General features: G+C 35.5%; 1 protein-coding gene across 1 annotated transcript; it reads right to left on the reverse strand.

The window, feature by feature from the left end:
- Positions 1–7,362: 7,362 nt before the first annotated feature.
- LOC111881711 (uncharacterized) lies at positions 7,363–9,506 on the reverse strand. Its single transcript, XM_023878098.3, has 5 exons — positions 9,194–9,506; positions 8,577–8,729; positions 8,406–8,501; positions 8,193–8,313; positions 7,363–7,730 (listed from the first exon to the last, which is right to left on the reverse strand). The coding sequence occupies exons 1-5, from the start codon at positions 9,458–9,460 to the stop codon at positions 7,558–7,560; spliced, it is 810 nt and encodes a 269-aa protein (XP_023733866.2). The 5' UTR covers positions 9,461–9,506; the 3' UTR covers positions 7,363–7,557.
- Between the last annotated feature and the right edge of the window lie 9,409 nt (positions 9,507–18,915).

An 18,915-nucleotide genomic window follows, 5' to 3' on the forward strand; every position in this document is an offset into this window, starting at 1 on the left:
TCTTTGTAAATTAAATGATATTTAATTAATTAACAACAACACAATTCATATCTCATATTACCTTTCAAGTAACACAATAAGTACTCATAATGGTTTTTATCTCAAAGGCTCACCATACTTGATGGAAATTGCCATAAAGTTTCACCATCTTCAATGCTTCCCGTTATAAGGCGCACTATACTCATTGGGTATATATTTCCACAATGGTTCATTATACTCATTGATTTTTGTTATGAGGCTCACTATACTTGTTAGATATTTCCTATTAAATGTTTATACTTAATTCATCCCGTGCTAACATACTACTTTCCTCATATCTCATCAATTACAATATAATGAACTAATAACTACCATGTATTAAGGGTTAATGTAAAGTTACTCACTTCGTGGTGTTTTATGTGTATGGATTTCTAACTCTTCAAGCCTCGTATCTACTCTTGTGTCAAAAACTATCCAGTAACATACTAATTTGAGTATTATACCTCAAGGTATAACCAAATTCTGCATAAACTTAATACAACACTTTCACCAAGTTTATATGGCTTAATCTTTTTGTTAAAACTAATTATACTACATGGATAACTTATATATATATATATGTGTGTGTGTGTGTGTGCGTGTATGTGTGTGTGTGTGTCTTTTTTCATCAAGACATAGGTTCAATTTCACTTATATAATAGTTCACCTAAACTAGAGTTTATGACCATCTTCTCAATTTCAATTTAATTAACCATGATTTCAACATATAAGACTTAACAACATGATTACTAATCTTATTACAATAATATCATTAAGGTTTCTTTTCATGGAAGCATATAAGAACAAGGGTTCCATTACTCTTCTAATTTCACCATAAAAACACCCATTAAGCTTAGCAAGAAGATTCTAATTTCACCATAAAAACACCCATTAAGTTTAGTAAGAAGATGAGGTTACCTTTAACCCAAGTGATGAAGTTAGGTGCTTGATTCCCTTGATACTTCCTTAAGTTTAGCTTTAGCTCCAAGAGTATGGCCTTCAGAACCATCATTATCTAGCTCTCTAAGGTATGTAAATGGGAAATGAAGGAAAGAACCAACTTTATGCCTTTTAAAATTAGTTTCTAATGTTCGAACCTAGTACGCGATCGTATTCCATGGTGACACAACCTGTGTTTCACCAAAATTGATTTAGATAACAATGTACTTCATTTGAATGAGGTTTAAGAAGTTTGACACTCACACACAGACCGTATCCCATCAGACATAGTCGTACTCCCATGTTTTTCCTTTTTGAGCAGTATACTTTACATTTAAAATTTGGATGACCATAACTTCTTCATACGTGCTCGAATTCTAGTGATCTTTATATCCAAACATTCATATTTGAGTCAAATACTTTATTTTATATTACTTCTGCTAAAAGGTTCTATATTTTTACTTATATCACAATAAAATAAGGATTGTACATCATTCTTCTTCATAACTACACGTCACGCCTATTTTACATTCGTATTTTCATACAATACAACAAAACATAAGTTAACAACTTATTTAATTTTTTTTATCGTAAATTAGTTAACTCAATAGAAAAACTGAGAAGGCAAATGAGCAACAAATTGGGTCGTTAAAGAAATGTGTTACATAATAGAACTAAAAGTAGATACCGAAAAAGCGTCAAAAGGTTGTCATTTCCTAGAAATCTCATACTTCTGAGTGAGAGAATAGTGATTTATTTTTTGGATATTTATATAGATGAAAATTTTACAATTTATATACAAAATTCTCTTTTTATTCTTTTATGTCTGCAAACGGAAAGAAATTTGATGAAAAAAACTGTTGGGTTTTTAAAAGATAATAAAAATGTCTTTTTAACATTTTTTCAGAAGTTGATTTTGGAAGACATCTTATAATTTCTAACCCTAATCTGGTGTTCATTTTTCCACAGTGACCTCTGTCGCCGCCACCATCTCCGTTTCCACTTTTGCCACCACCACTTGTGCCACCATCTCCTCCTTCGTCGACACAACCACCGTCGCTACCCCAATGGTTGTTGTTCAATAATTATTAATTGTTAATCATTTACATGTCAATGTGAGACGATTATTCTAATAAAATTAAAAAAATGTTAATCATTTACGCTAATTATTAAAAATCATGCTGTTATTTTTATTAATAGTCCTTTATTTTGTAAGATTTTAACCCTGATTTTTAATAACTCAACTAAAATTAACAAATGATGATGCACATAATTTGTTTTTTTTTCTTTTTCTCTTTTTTATACTTTTTCTTTTAAATTTGATTGATAGTTAAAAAGCTATCATATATTTCTAGAGAAAATATCAAAAATATTCACTATACGTTTTGTCGACTATCTCGTGGAAATACTTAGGCAACCCCCATTGGGGGGTTTTAAACCAATTTTCAAATAAGAAAAATGAAAATTAAATGATTAACGGTGAATTAGGCCACCATCACTTGATTTTTTTTTCTTTTATATGTCATATCCTATTTATTTATTTATTGATTTGTGATTTATACACTACATATTATCTCAATAAAATTAATAAAAAGTACTAAATTATAAAAAAGAATTTTTTTTTTAAAATATAGTATAATATCGATATATTTCCTATTTAGTTTTATTTTTTTACTTATAATAAATAGTTGCTTTGGATTTGGTTGCTAATGGGGATAAAAATTTTGTTGGATTGGATTGTATAGATGAAAGAAAAAAAAATTAATTTTTAATAGAAAATTTAAGTTGGATTGGATTGTTATATGGATAGTTTTGTGGACCCTATGAAATATCTAGATGATGTTTTGGCATTTTGCAATTCCCATAAGACCATCAGGTATACTCTCCACGACAACGGTCGTGGAGAGATTCCCAATTATCCACCAAAAGCCACGAACCCACTTCGGAGTGGGTATAACGAACGAAAGAGAAGAACGAAAAGAGAGAGAAGAAAGACGGCTGAGTGTGAAGAAGAAACGGATTGGTCGTCCGCTTCCGTGCTCGCCACCACAAATCACCACGACCACGAGCCACCACGGACCGACGGGATAGTGTGCACGGTCGTGGTCCGTGGCCACGTCAACAACGAGCATTTTCGTTGCAGGTATACGGGATGGCCTAAGCATGATAGAAGATGCTCTTCGAAAAGTCAAGTGTTAATCCATGTGAAACATCCATGCCTTGTGAAATCTTTAAAATCTTCAAAAATACAAACAAATTTTAGAAAACAAACCATGCATATTTGCGAAACTATACTATTACATAAGAAAAACGTAATACGTTTATTTTCTTCTTCGATCATTACGAGTTGAGATTGTTTCTTAGTATTCCGAATTGGAAATAGAAAAACAATATCTCATGAGAAAATTTGATTTAAATGAGGGACCACATCTGACTAATTACGGCCCATTTCCTAGTTGCCCATTTCATATGACACTTTGCAAAATGTCCAAACAACACCGTTTTAGGTCCATTTTATAGTGTTGATAAGCATTTGCATGCCTATTATTATGGAATATCTCTATTATTTCACTAATTTTGGAAACTTAAGAAAATGGTCATATTTGTCATTTTCTTTATTTGTAAGTTAATCTATAATTAAAAATTGAGCATTGTGAAAAAATGACAATAGCTTTGAGGATTGTATATAAAATAAATTGTAAATTTGGACAAGTTTCATTATCATATATAAACTATAATATAACATCAAAAAAATCAGAAATAATGTATTACATATCTCATACTTTATAATCAGAAATAAAGTATATATACTTTGCCCAAATTACAACAATTATACTTTTCAATTTCAATTCTTTCTAATGAAACCATACTTATCCTTTACTTGTGTTCGATATATAGGATCCTAAAATAAGTCGGTAGAACGAACCTCTACAAACTATGTTATCTCTACAATACTTGTAAGGAACATGATAGTTTGAAAGTAAGATTTAAAAAATGATATTGTAATGTTATAGGTTAATTAGTTTTTTTCGTTATAAAAAATCAATTTAAAGATATGTTATTAATTTTAAATAGATTAATTATGACTAAATTAAGTTTTTAGGTATATATGTGATTTTATATGTTTTATAAGGATATACATGAAATTTAAAATTTTATAATGATTATAAACTTTTTTTAATACATGATATTGCACACCACACTTATCAAATCAAAATCTAAATATACATACAGTATTATCCCTTGGGTGTGGATGTTGCATACTAGTTCAAATATATATATATATATATATATATATATATATATATATATATATATATATATATATATATATATATATATATAGAGAGAGAGAGAGAGAGAGAGAGAGTTAGGTTCAAATGTTTTCACTATCTATTGTGTGCTTGTATGACTGATTCTGGATCAATCATTTTAGTTATTTTAAGAAAGTAATTAATGCATATTAAATGCTGAAGATGTAATTAATATTCATTATATCTTAAACATGTAATAAGCATTAATTACTTTCTTAAAATAACTAAAATGATTGGTCCAGAATCAGTCATACATGCACACAATAGATAGTGAAAACAAAATAACCTAACCATATATATATATATATATATATATATATATATATATATATATATATATATATATATATATATATATATATATATATATATATATTTGGTTTTTGTACAACGTTAAATTTAAGGTTGTTAAAATCTCGATTTTAATTTTACGATCTTAGAATTTTAAGATCCTACAAGTGAAAAACGATCCGATCATACTACGATCATGATCCCACCTCTTTAATTTTATTATATAGCCAAGTATCAAAAATTCGTTTATTCAACGTGAAATCGAACGTCACAAGTTGCAAAAAAATCTTCACCATTTTAAACTCACCTCGAGTTAGGCATGGCACATCCATAATAATCTATTTATGATCTTATGTATACATTATCAAAATAATCTTATTTATAATTAAGATGTTTTATTCTTAATATTTACGGTTACAATAACAAAAATTATGGATGATGCTTAAGAAGTTAAAGTTAATTACACCATCTTAAAAACAAATTTGAATATGAGTTCATTTTTATAGGATCTTACGATCATGATTTTGTAAAACGTAAAACAATTTTCAATGGGATCTCGATTTTGACAATCTTGCTTAAACCTTTTTTTTAGGAATTTTGTGTGCACATTCAAATCAGAGTCCTTGTGTTGTAAAATTCTCTCAATGTTTTATTTTACTTTTACGAATTTAGTCCCACAAATTCTACTTTGCTATAGTTTTTCCACAACTTATAATTATTTTTTACAAACATAGTCCAAAATCTATTTAGAAATTTTACCAACTCTTTTTTATATTTTTGGTAACATTAAATTCATTTTCTTAAAAAGATACTTTCTTAAAACAAGAAAACTTTTTATTTTATTACAACTTTGTTTTTCATGGGTTTGTTTTTACAAAATTATTTTTATAGATTTTGTTTTAATACATGTTTTTAATATTTTTATTTGGTTTTTATAGAACTGTTGCTTTAATTTATTTATATTTTGTTATTTTAAACCTTAGTTTCTTTAACTAAATAACTTTTATGCGTGTTTTTACCCCAAAAAAAAATTTAAGAAATTTGTTTTCCAGCTTTTTGCATATTCGTACTCGTATGTTGAATTGTAAACACATATAAAAAACGGTTTGATTACATACTCATTTTCTCAAACTAAATGTGCATCTATATAATTAAATATAATATTATTGACCATTTTAAATAACATAAAAATGTGCAGTTTCATATATTAAACCTCAAACGAAAGACAATATTTATAAGAAAATGATGTGCGAACGTGTGATCAATCCGTGAAAGAAAGAAAAATCTATATATCTCTCTAATATATCATAATCTAAAAATATCGTTTATTTTAAAAACAAATCTTAACATTATGTTGGCTAATATGAAAAAAAAAATTTATTCAGTGTTTAAAACCTTCGCACATTTGTAATGGTTGTTTACCAAACGAATTTGAGTATAATATTTAAGAAAATTTTCAGAAAACTCATAATATTTTATCCTAATTTACGAAAAATCTCAAACTAAAATTTATTTATGAAAAGACATGAATTACTGGTAAAAATGACGATTTTGCTTATTTTTTCTGATTACCGATAACATTACTTACTTGGTTCCATTAACTCATTATTCTACATTAATTTACGAATAAGTTTCAAAATAATATTTAATGATTATTTGACCATTTTTCCCTCTAACATATATTTTATTAGTTTCATTGCTGACCTGGATGTCTAGTCATTAAATGAGTTAATGAGATAGATATGTTGGGTTATATAATGTTATTTTTTAGCATAAAACTTAATATCCAAATGTATTATATATATTTTGGAATATAAAATGTATTCAACGAAGACTGCAATAATTATATAAACTATACACAACTTCGTCATTTTTTTATGTTTATAAGAAATTTCAAATTGTCTATCTAATCTTATGTAACTCAATATATATTCATCTCATCAGACATCAGCCCATTTCCTGTCCTTTCTTCCTGGAAACACATTTTTTCGGTTTGATTGTTGATCTAGATGCATAGTCATAAATGAGCTGACAAGACGGATATCAAAATTTTATAGTAAATGTAGCATTATACAATTCATCGTATCCATCTTATTTAATGACCAGATGTCCAAATCAGCAATGAAACAATAAAATATATGTTACGACAAATCATCACTAAATTTTAGTTTATGAATTATTTGTAAATTAAGGTAAAATAATAAGATTTTAACGAAACCAAGTAAGTAATGAAACCGATAAACGGGAAAATTTGTTAACTCGTCATTTTTACCGGTAATTCATGCTTCTTCGTAAACATGTTTTAGTTTGGAACCTTTTCGTAAATTATGATAAAATATTAAGATTTTTCTGAAAAATTCTCTATCATTTGTTCATATAAAATGGTATTTTATTCAAATGGTAGGGGTATCAATTCAAAAACGAGAAAACAAAGAAAAGTGAAGCCTTTATATGTAAATCTAGAAGATAATGCCATTAAATTTCACAAAAATGAAATAGAACCTCATAACAAACATAATAATTGTAAAAGTCGATTATCACTTGATGACATTGTGGTTTAATTTAAAAAAAAAAAAAAAAAAAAAAAAAAAAAAAAAAAAAAAACCAACCAACTTTTATATATTAATATTGTTAAATGCAAAAAATTAAGAAAATACTTTTATCCTAATATGATACCTATTTCTTTATATTACAACATTATATTTTGTAAATCTATCTAACTATAACAATATCATCCAAATAGAAAACAGTTATCACCTTTATATTTGATAATTTTTTCAAAGTACAATACCCGATATAATCATAGAAATCAAACATATACAAAAAGACCATCTTTATACAACCGATTATAGTAGATAATTACCGGATAAGATAAATAAAAACTTTTTTTTGCTTAAATATTATGGTTCCAACACTGGTGTTTGGTTTGAAATTGCTATTATTACTTTTATTATTACTATTATTATAATAATCATTATTAACAATACTAATATTATTACCAATCATAAGTGTGGGGGAGACCACTCCATAGAAGAAGCCTTCGTGGGCGATCAAGAAATCTTGCTTGCCACGCAGGTTCTTCACTCTCATAAACAAAACCACATTTCATGTATAGATTCTTGGCCGCCTCATTGTCAACAGCAACATGCACATACAAATCACTAATCCCTATAATGTTCCCAAATACCAGTATAAGTATCAATACAACTTGTTATGTCATGTATTGCATACCAAACCAATACTACCTGTTATTATGTCATGTCATGTCATGTGCTACATGTCAAACCAGAACTACCAATTATTATGTAATTCTTATGTCATTTTATGTTATGTCATTTCCTACAAACCAAACAACTTTCACGACATATCATGTACCGCATACCAAACCAGTACTACCAAGTACCAACCAACCGGTATGTCATGTCATGTACTGCATACCAAACCGGTACTACCAACAAACTGTTATGTTATGTCATGTACTGCAACCGGTACTACCAACCAACTGTTATGTTATGTTATGTCATGTACCGCATCCCAAACCAATACTACCAACTAGTTGTTACGTCATGTTGTGTGCTAGACAGACCAAATAAGGAAAGTGCAATAGCAAAATGTTTTAAGAGATTTTACCCAAATCTTTAGCGACTAATTTTGATTTCTCAATGAGGATGAAAGCAATCCCATTCCTCTGGCATTCTTTGGCGACACATACGTTACTTAGATACGCTCTAGCAAAATCGCCACCAATTCCCTGTTTAGATCAAAGAATTTGGTGCAAAAATTTACCATAATAATTTTAATGCATATAAAATTAGAGCTATTAATTGGGTGAAAAAGAGGTACTTTTGGCTTCATTCCTGTTATCTCATTAGGAAGGCTCATACACTGATTAACATCCAGACTACCAACAACTATTCGACCCTCTCCATTGTCTGAAAACTACACAAAATATCTTTCCAAAAGTTATATAAACAGATTTGGGACAAGAATGATTAAATAGCAATGATCTTTTACCTTACATGAAGAGCATAGTTCTTCTGGGAAACTGCTTGTTTGTGACAAGGGCAGTGTGGCATTGATGCAAGAGACCTTTTCGCCTTCTTTAGTGCCGGAAAGACGTTCTTTTAAAGCTTCAAACTCACGTTCTGCTAAGTACTTTTTATGATCCTAATAGAACTTAAAAATGAGAAAAAAGCATCAGGATTGTTACATCAAATACGAAAACAGGGGCAGATTATCCACATTGAAATTGGAAATGGATTCCAGAAACGCCAGAAAATAACAAGAACTGCAGATGTTTCATAGGGGCAGATCCATAATTCTGATACTCATACACTTGATTCGAACCTAACGAGATGAATGTTAGAAGACAACTAACAAAAGGATTTGTTCTCTAAAGTCAAATGACTCGAATCTCAAATCTATCAATATTCAATTTAAATTTTACGATTTCACATGATTGACTATATGCTCAAAAGCTTCTTTCCTCTTGAAATCAAACACCACACAAATGGTAACGAAGAGAATGATCAATTTCGCCTAGAATTTATCATCAAGTATCATTAGAAGATAGACCTAAAGGGAAAAAAGTAGAATTACTACGGAAAAAACTGAGGTCAACTTCAACTCACTTCGATGCCAAAAGATGACTTGAAATCGTAGAAAGATCTCACTCGAAGAAGCGACGTGGCCCAAAGCTCGTCATCTGAACATGCTTCCTCTATCTTCAAAGCAGATTTATCGATCCTTATTCTCTCGACTTCCGAGCACAGCTCTTGCTGCTGTGAGGCAACCGTGCACCACCGAAGACCACCGCTATTACACCGTTTCCGATGACTATTACGTCGACCGTTGACCGATTGTAGTGGAAAACAGTGTGGCAATGTTAGAACCGCCATTTTTCTATCCTATCTCTCTCTTCACTCTGACAGAGCGCGCCATTGGTAGTTGGAACGTTGAAGTTATCTTCAAAGAGCGCCTAGAGAGATGGGCCTTGATATGGGCTAGGGCCCGTTATATTGATGGATAGACCGAAATATGTAACATTGGAATTAAGCCTACTCATACAAACCGGTTCGAGCTCCATAAAGGCCCAGGCTAGACCCTTCTTGGCTCTTGCACAAACTATTTCAAAGAGGAGAATTTTGTACCTATTTGCTTTGGATGTCGCATCTCTCAAAATAGTATGTAGAAATATATGACACATCTCCAATGGTGAGCAAAAAAACAAATCTTGAAGTTCGTTCGTTTAAGGCATTTTTTTTGTTGATGTATCTGTATGACTGTAGTAGTAGATATAATTACTTTTAGTCAGGAAAAAATTAACCACATGTATTTGAAATTTGCCATTATTTTTCTTCATCCTCATGCATTATATATTTATATATAGATGAGAGAATAGATAAATTTTTATTTATTTTCCTTCTTTAATGTAGATAATAATATATCTCATGGTTTCATATTTTTTTTTCTTATCAAATCTTTCACTAATCAGGTTTTATCTTCACAAAGACGTTTTGTATATTGATGATCTTCTAAATATATGGTAGGCTCGTGATTATGTATTTCACATATGGTTTTTAATGATCAATAATTATCTCTCGATGAATAATTGTCTTACATTGCAAATCGACAAATTATTTTTTGGTGTCAGTATTTTTTGTGGATATAATTTTTTTTTTTACTTTTGTATGTACTACCATGATCGCACTGAAAAAACATTTAAGTTAGCGGTGGATCTTTTTATTACAACAACATAACTAAGTTTGTGTCACGTATTGTGCATCCAGTCTATTAGTTGTTGACGAGAATTTTGTGTCACATATTGTGCATCCAGTCTAAAACTTTACACCATGTTACTATCAAATTATGATGTGTCACTGATTGTGACATTCCCAATTTTACGGCTAATTATGTCACAACTAGAAATTTTTGTGCCTTGCAACTACAACACTTAAGCCAAATTATGAATCAAAGACATGAGAGCATGTATGATGCATACTCTATAACAACAAAATTTCAATCAAACACCTCATACAAGCATTTCAATGTAGTCATTAAGCAATTGGAAACCCTAGAAGTTCTTGTTTAAGTCCATTATGGACTAGGACTTCCTTATTGGGCCCAGTGGACCAATAAGCTTCCAATTCGACTACCTTGGGCTTAGAACTCTTAAATGGGCTCTAATTGGACCCACTTTCATTCATTTTAACATTTTGGGCCATATTGGGCCTAGAATGAAATAAAACACCTTAAGGGACCTCATTGGACCATAATTAACCTAATCTAACCTAATAAAGCATAAAAATCACATTTTTATTTTTATAGGGCCAAAAATCATTCAACCTAACTATAACATGGGCTTAAGGGCAAAAAGCCCAAAAACCTCCTCTCACCCTCCCCATTCTCGGCCCAAGCCCAAGAGAAAGAGGAGTTGACTTTGTGAGTGACACCTCACCATTATTCATGGGACATCCATGCATGAGAACTCAAACATCCATGCACTCACATACATCCAAGCTTAGCCATTCTTTTCTCCTTCTCTCTCTCTTGCTCTCGGGCGATTTCAAGCACACAAACACACACACACACACATTTCACTCGTTTTTCTCTCAAGAAAACTCCCTCATATCTCCTCCATATTTTCGAGATCTAAGGAGCTTTCAAGAAGATATCTCCACAAATTCTTCATATAAGGTAAGATCAAGTTTGGATCTATGATCTAGGTTCTTTGTTTTATCAAAAATCTCCTTCTAATCCTTGTAAAAATCATTATCACTCTCTTAGAAACCCTCTAAGTTCGAGATCTCCAAGGAAGGTTGCTAAGGCCGAATTTTCTTCTCATTTTCTTCCAAAAACCGAAACCACACCCAAAGGTGAGCTTCATACCCCCTCTTTTTCGGTTTTTATAAGTTTTGTGGGGGAGAATACAAGAAAATGTGTAGATCTATGAGTATATGTATGCCTTGTATGATTTTTATGCTTATATGTATGATCTTATGTGATTGTGATGTTTATACTAGCCAAAAAGAACCTAAAAATCGAGATCTACAATATGATGAATGAAATAAGTATAACTTATACCATTTCACACTAATCAAGTCTAGAAAAATAACCAAGTTGGTTAATATGAACATTTTTGGACTTAAAACCCATTTTGGGCTCAAAATGCTAAAATTACAAAACTAAAGGGCCCAAAACGACAATATATGAATTCTGAAGGTTGAGATGAGTCTAAACAGTTTCTAATGTGTATTTTCTGAATATCAACACTTTTGAGGGGTTAAAAATATGAATTTTAAACATAATGGGCCAAAATGGGCTTTTCGGCCCAATAAAGCCCCAAATTGTGAAATTTTTGATTTGGAGGGGCTGAAACTGCACATTTCTGTAAAACAGGGGATTTCTAGTGTACCAAGTCCATTTCAAGGGTCAAAAATGCTTTTCAAATTAAAAAGGGACCAAAGATGCAAAAATTTTCCTTTTTGGGCCAAAATTGTAAAAGTTGCGAAAATGGAGGTTTCAACCGATAAAATTTCATTTTTGAAGGACTTAAGCTGTTTATCAAGTAAATTTGTGCTAAAAATGTCTTTTCAACAAGTTTTGATACTAAAGTGTCAAGAAAAATAGTTTAAGGACTAAAATGGAAATTCTTTTATACACAAAGGGTTAAAAGTGTAAATTTTATCCAAGAAAGGGCTTAAAAAGATAAACTCTAATTCTTAAAACAACAAATCCCTTAAGATAAAAATACTAGTACTACGTCTACCGGAGAAACATAATAATAAATACACTTTCAACACCAATATCGTTACTAAACGAATTGATTCGGTATCGAATCAATAACGAATCAAAAATCAATAAACAATGATACTTCAATACACACGCGGGAATTTGCGAGAAGTCAATACACCATCTTTGGGCTCAAAAGTTTCAAATCGTGCTTGTTGGGCCTAGCTAGCCCAATGACATGATCTTTAGGCCCGAAGGGAACGCGCTTACATGTTATTGGGCCTTATATGACCTAGTTTCGTGTAAAAGGACTTTCAATAGCTTTATTGTGCTGTTGGGCCCCAAGGGTCCTTTGGTACTGCTAGCAAAGTCAAGAAGTCAAATGCGAGTCGGGCCAAGTGCCTTTCGCATTCACGATAGCCTTGAACGACTCATGGAAATAACGGGGGCTTCGTACCCTCTTTTCTCCTCGGTTGTGGGGCTATGAGAAGTCAGGGTAGTTGGATTAAGTGAGTAGTACGGACGGCGCCTAAGGGATCGTTTGTATAGTTGTAAACTAGTCATTTTCATTAATGCGTGATTATAACGACTCACAACCCGTAATTAATCCAATGTCACCTGGAATTATCGAATACAACGTCGTATCGGAATAATACTAACTCAGCTACGTAATTTAAGGTATTGGGAAACCATCGGGTTTTCCTGGGAAATTCAACGCTCTTAACTACGTGATATATACAAAGTTTAACAATTATTCACATTCATAATAATCAACAAGCATACTTACGGATCTTCACACTTTTTCCTATATACAACATTTCTTTTTAGAAAATATCGGATTTTCTGTGGTTTTCAAAATTTTACAAATCATTTCTTTTCAAACCTTACTTATGAACTCACCAACATTTCATATGTTGACGTTTTTCCAAAATACTTGTATTCTCAGGTAACATGTAAATCGAAGGAAAAATGTACCCAGTGATGTCATGTTGTTTGTTTAATTAGTATCGAACAATTTACGTTTTGGAAATGTAATGTTTTGAAACAATGTACTAAATGTAAACAATACCGGTTGTAATATTTCAATGCATGGTGATGAATGATGTTATGTTTCATGTATATTCATTGTGATGGTATTCAATTGAGTCACAATAGCCCTCGGACGTTTCCGCCGTCTGGTTTGGGGGTGTGACAGGTTGGTATCAGAGCTCTGTTTATAGTGAACTAGCATATCTAGCCACACATTGATATGCAACTATAAACCAAAAGAGGGACTAACACAACTCTGAATAAAACAAGTAAAACATAACAATAAAACATCCTTGCTTGTATTAGGAACGAGAACCTAACATCGAATCAAACAAGATAATACTAGTATCTCGGTTAATCCAGGACTGTTCTTAGTTGTATCAAGGAACGGATGTAGCCTAATCAACTACATTCTTACCAAGGTATCACTACCACACGTCCTGAGGAGATCGTGATAGCTAGAGAACCTAAAAACATACCCCTTTATCACCAAAAAGAGAACTTTTGTTTAGTTTGTACAATAGTTGTAGCATTCTAGGAATGATGGTAGCATATTTACACACTCTCGCAGACAGCATGGCTGGTTTCCATCACCCCGGAGATCCTTACTTCCCTAACCAGGGAAATAACGGATGGATCGACGAGGAGCCTGAAGAAGACCCTGAGGAGGAGCCGAGGGCAAGCCTGCCGAACCAGAAGAAGATGAAGGAAACTTTGAGGAGGAACCTGATGACAGCGAAGGGGGTGATTCGGACGCGGAGTCCGAAGTCATCAACCCCCTTACCCCGTTAGGGTGCCTGCTTACCGGGTAGGCCCCACTGGTCCTACACCCCCCCTGGGGTATTGATCTTTGGAGATGGAGCAGACAGCAGGGACAACGACCCCCGTTCGGCATGTCACGCGAGTTCTTTGACCTGAGGGACGGAGGACCGGCCGATCGAGCCCTTCCGGTCATGGTGAGACGGTTACGGAACACTGGCGACCTTGCTCAGAGCACCGCCGACCAGGTACGCCAACTGTGGACTAGGGTCGAGAGTGTAGAGCAGGAGACACGAGACGTCCTTCGAGAGTTTCATATGAGGCAGGTGAGGTGGGAGTCTCGACTCCAGGATGCAGAACGACAGGTGGCTCGTCTTCAGGGAGCATCCACTTCCTCAACACCACCCCCGGGCACATCTCATCGCGATTAGGGATAGGCTTATCTGACTAGGCCATTAGGATCTATGCTATGTACCCCGACTCTATGTTTAAGTGACTACACTACTCATAGAGTCGTTATGCTGCCGAACTAATAGCACTTATGTATGCTCTACGAGCAAAATTTTCATGTATCAAATGCGGATGATATTAGTGAACTTTTACGTGTTTTATTATGACATTACAAATTGCTATGTGTTGCGAATCCATGATTGTATGCTAATTTGTAGAAGTACTTAAGTTCGTACCATGCACCTAGTCAGTAGGATCATAACCTCACAGAACCCACAAACACTCAACATCTTTCCGTTTCATGACAGAAAGAGGCCTCACCGACCTACTCGCGGAAACCCTGGACCAACCCCACCCGAAGTTGACTCCACTTCATTCCAGGCAGCCGTATCTGCTGCGGTCACCACATCTATGGCACAAATTCACCAAGGGAACAACGGAGGAGGCAACGAGCAAGGGGCCGGGAGTTCGAACAATGGAATGAATCAAGGACCCACCAAAACCTGTACATACAAGGACTTCACGAACGCCAAACCACGAACCTTGAATGGCACCGGAGGAGTGATCACCCTGAAATGATGGATCGAGAAAGTGGAATTGGTGTTCGAGATATGCGATTGCCCTGAAGAGATGAAAGTAAAGTTTGCTGCATGCACTTTTGTCGACCAAGCGCTCACTTGGTGGAACGGGCACGTGGAAGCCATGACACTCCCCGTAGCCAATTCCATGCCCTGGACAGAAATGAAGGAAATGCTGATGGCCGAATACTGCCCTCGTGGTGAGATTCAGAAAATGGAGCAAGAGCTGTGGAACCTCACTGTACGGAATGCTAATATCGATGCCTACATATCCAGATTTAGTGAACTATCTCTGTTATGTCCGGGCATGATCACCTCGGAAGGAAAGAAGATTGAGCGATTTATCTGGGGACTAACCTCTCCGATCCAAGGAAACGTGATAGCTGCAAATCCCGAAACTTTCGACAGTGCTAAGAGATTGGCGAAGAAGCTGTATGATCACAACAACAAGAAAGGTGAGAAGCCAGCAGAGGCTGAAGGCAAGAAGGAAGGTGATGGCAAGAAGGAGAAGAACAACAAGAGGAAGGGGCGTCAAGGCCCCGAGACTTCTAAGAAGCAGCAGACAGTGGCAGTTAATGTTGCCACCGCACAAGTTCCGGCCACACCACATGCTCCAGCCTCAGCTGCTTCGAATGCTCCTAGACCTTATTTCGGTAATCTTCCCAAGTGCAACAAGTGCGGTTTCCATCATAATGGAGAGTGCAAGGAGCTACAGTGCACAAGTTGCAATCGGAAGGGGCACACGGCAAGGTATTGCAGGACTTACCCTCCTCAGAATCAACAACAGGGAAACAGCAACAACAACAACAACCGCAACAGCAACAACATCAACACTGGCGGCAACAATGCAGGGCCTAGCCACACCTGCTATGGGTGTGGGAGGACTGGGCATTTCCGCCGAGATTGCCCTAACAACAACAATCCCGGAAATGGAGGAGCAGGAAGGGTGCTGACTATGGGTCAGGGGGAGGCAATTCAGGATCCCGCTGTTGTTACCAGTACGTTTCCCCTAAACCACACTTATGCATGCATCCTATTTGACACCGGAGCCGAGCGAAGTTTTGTGAGCAATAAGTTTAAACATTTATTAAAACAACAACCCCAGAAGCTCAATGAAACCTTTACGGTGGAAATGGCTAATGGGAAATCTACACCAGATGTACCCTAACCTTAAATCAACACGTCTTTCGAATAGACTTAATGCATGTTTCCATTAGGAGTTTCGATGTGATTATTGGCATGGACTGGTTAAGCCCCCACCATGCTGAAATTATGTGTCACGAGAAGGTCGTTCGCCTTCACCTCCCCAATCACGAAACCCTAGTTATTTACGGAGACAAACCTAGCACGAACCTTTGCCTCATCTCGTGCATCCAGGCAGAGAAGCATCTACGAAAGAACGATTTGACGTTTCTGGCTCACATAGTGGATAAAACCAAGGAAGAGGTTAACATTCAAGACATTCCCGTAGCACGTGAATTCCCAGACATATTTCCTGAAGATCTTCCTAGAGTACCCCCAGAGAGACAAGTTGAGTTCCGAATCGACCTCGTTCCAGGAGCAACTCCTCACGCTGAATCGCCCTACCAGCTAGCTCCTGCTGAAATGCAGGAATTGTCCAGCCAACTCAGCGAACTCCTGGGCAAGGGATTCATCCGACCTAGTTACTCGTCATGGGGAGCTCCGGTCCTCTTTGTCAAAAAGAAGGACGGATCTTTTAGAATGTGCATCGATTACAGGGAGTTAAATAAACTCACTGTCAAAAATCGCTATCCACTCCCACGAATCGACGATCTATTTGACCAGCTCCAAGGAGCTAGTTACTTCTCTAAGATAGATCTACGGTCCGGATACCATCAACTTAAAGTCCGGGAAGAGGATATTCCTAAAACCGCTTTTCGAACTCGTTACGGACATTATGAATTTGTCGTAATGCCCTTCGGTCTAACAAATGTCCCTGCCGCATTTATGGATCTGATGAACCGAATCTGTCGACCATTCCTCGACAACTTTGTCATCATCTTCATAGACGACATTCTCGTTTATTCCCGAAGCGGGGAAGAGCATGGCCAACATCTCCGACAAATCCTAGAAACCCTGCGATCAGAAAAGCTATACGCAAAAATATCCAAGTGTGAGTTCTGGCTCCGTAGCATGAACTTCCTAGGTCATGTTGTTAGCCAAGATGGAATTCATGTGGATCCCTCTAAGGTCAAAGCCGTTGAAGGATGGTCCGTTCCGACAACACCCACAGAAATTCGTCAATTTTTAGGCCTGGCGGGCTACTATAGGAGGTTCATTGAAAACTTCTCTAATATCGCCAAGCCACTTACCTCACTTACACAAAAGGGCGTACCATTCAAATGGACGGACAAACAAGAAGTTGCATTCCAAACCCTGAAGCAGATGCTCTGCACCGCCCCGGTACTATCTCTACCATAGGGAACAGAAGATTTCGTAGTCTACTATGACGCGTCAAATCAGGGTTTAGGTTGCGTTCTCATGCAGCGTGGAAGGGTGATAGCTTACGCATCCAGCCAACTAAAGACACACGAAGTGAATTATACAACCCATGATTTGGAATTGGTAGCGGTGGTCTTTGCTCTGAAGATTTGGAGGCATTACCTTTATGGTACGAAGTGCACCATCTTCACAGACCACAAAAGTCTCCAGCATATCTTGAATCAGAAAGAGCTGAATATGAGGCAACGAAGATGGGTTGAATTATTAAATGATTAAGAGTGTGAAATCAAGTACCACCCGAGATAGGCCAACGTGGTAGCTGATGCATTGAGCCGGAAGGAGTACTCTAATCTTCGTGCAAAAACTCTCTCAATAACCATCCAATCTCACCTAACCACTCAGATCGGGGTAGCCCAGTCAGAGGCCATGAAAACGGAAAACAGTGCAAGCGAAGCATTACGCGGGATGGAGAAGAATCTAGAGGTAAAGGAGAACGGAGTATACTATTTCATTAACCGTATTTGGGTCCCTAAACTCAGAGGATTTAGGGAGGTAGTCATGGATGAAGCTCACAAGACGCGATACTCTATCCATCCTGGTTCGGACAAGATGTATTTGGATATTAAACAACACTATTGGTGGCCTAACATGAAGGCAGAAATTGCCACCTATGTCAGTAAATGCCTTACTTGTGCCAAAGTAAAGGTGGAGTACCAGAAGCCCTCGGGGTTATTACAGCAACCGGTAATTCCCGAGTGGAAATGGGAAGGGATTTCTATGGATTTTGTGACCAAACTACCTAAGACGTCAGATGGACTAGACACCATATGGGTAATAGTCGACCGACTGACGAAATCTGCTCATTTCCTGCCAATAAAAGAATCCTACAAGATGGAGAGACTGACGCGTTTATACATTCGAGAAATCGTGAGACTTCATGGAATACCAGTGTCTATTATCTCCGATAGAGACAGTAGATTCACTTCACGTTTTTGGTAATCACTTCAGAAAGCACTTGGAACCCATCTCGACATGAGCACCGCTTATCACCCACAAACGGATGGTCAAAGCGAACGAACCATTCAGACGCTCGAAGACATACTTTGCGCATGTGTGATAGACTTTGGGAAGTCTTGGGACATCCACTTACCCTTAGTTGAATTCTCTTATAACAACAGTTACCATTCGAGCATCAAAGTCGCTCCTTTCGAAGCACTATATGGACGTAAGTGTAGATCACCATTGTGTTGGGATGAGGTGGGCGACACCCAACTAGCAAAGACACTAGCATCGGACAAGGCGCTAACGGGACCAGAGATCATTCGTGAAACCACAGAAAAGAT

Source organism: Lactuca sativa, chromosome 8 (genome assembly GCF_002870075.4).
Source record: "Lactuca sativa cultivar Salinas chromosome 8, Lsat_Salinas_v11, whole genome shotgun sequence".
Taxonomy (NCBI): Eukaryota; Viridiplantae; Streptophyta; class Magnoliopsida; order Asterales; family Asteraceae; genus Lactuca; species Lactuca sativa.

Bases quoted from the DNA above. Each gene is read 5' to 3' on its own strand.
- LOC111881711 (XM_023878098.3), bottom strand. From the start codon at position 9,460: ATGGCGGTTCTAACATTGCCACACTGTTTTCCACTACAATCGGTCAAC. The intron at 8,730-9,193 runs GTGAGTTGAAGT...AAGTTCTATTAG, and splicing joins AGTCATCTTTTGGCATCGAA to GATCATAAAAAGTACTTAGC. The intron at 7,731-8,192 runs GTAAAATCTCTT...GGAACATTATAG, and splicing joins ATTAGTCGCTAAAGATTTGG to GGATTAGTGATTTGTATGTG.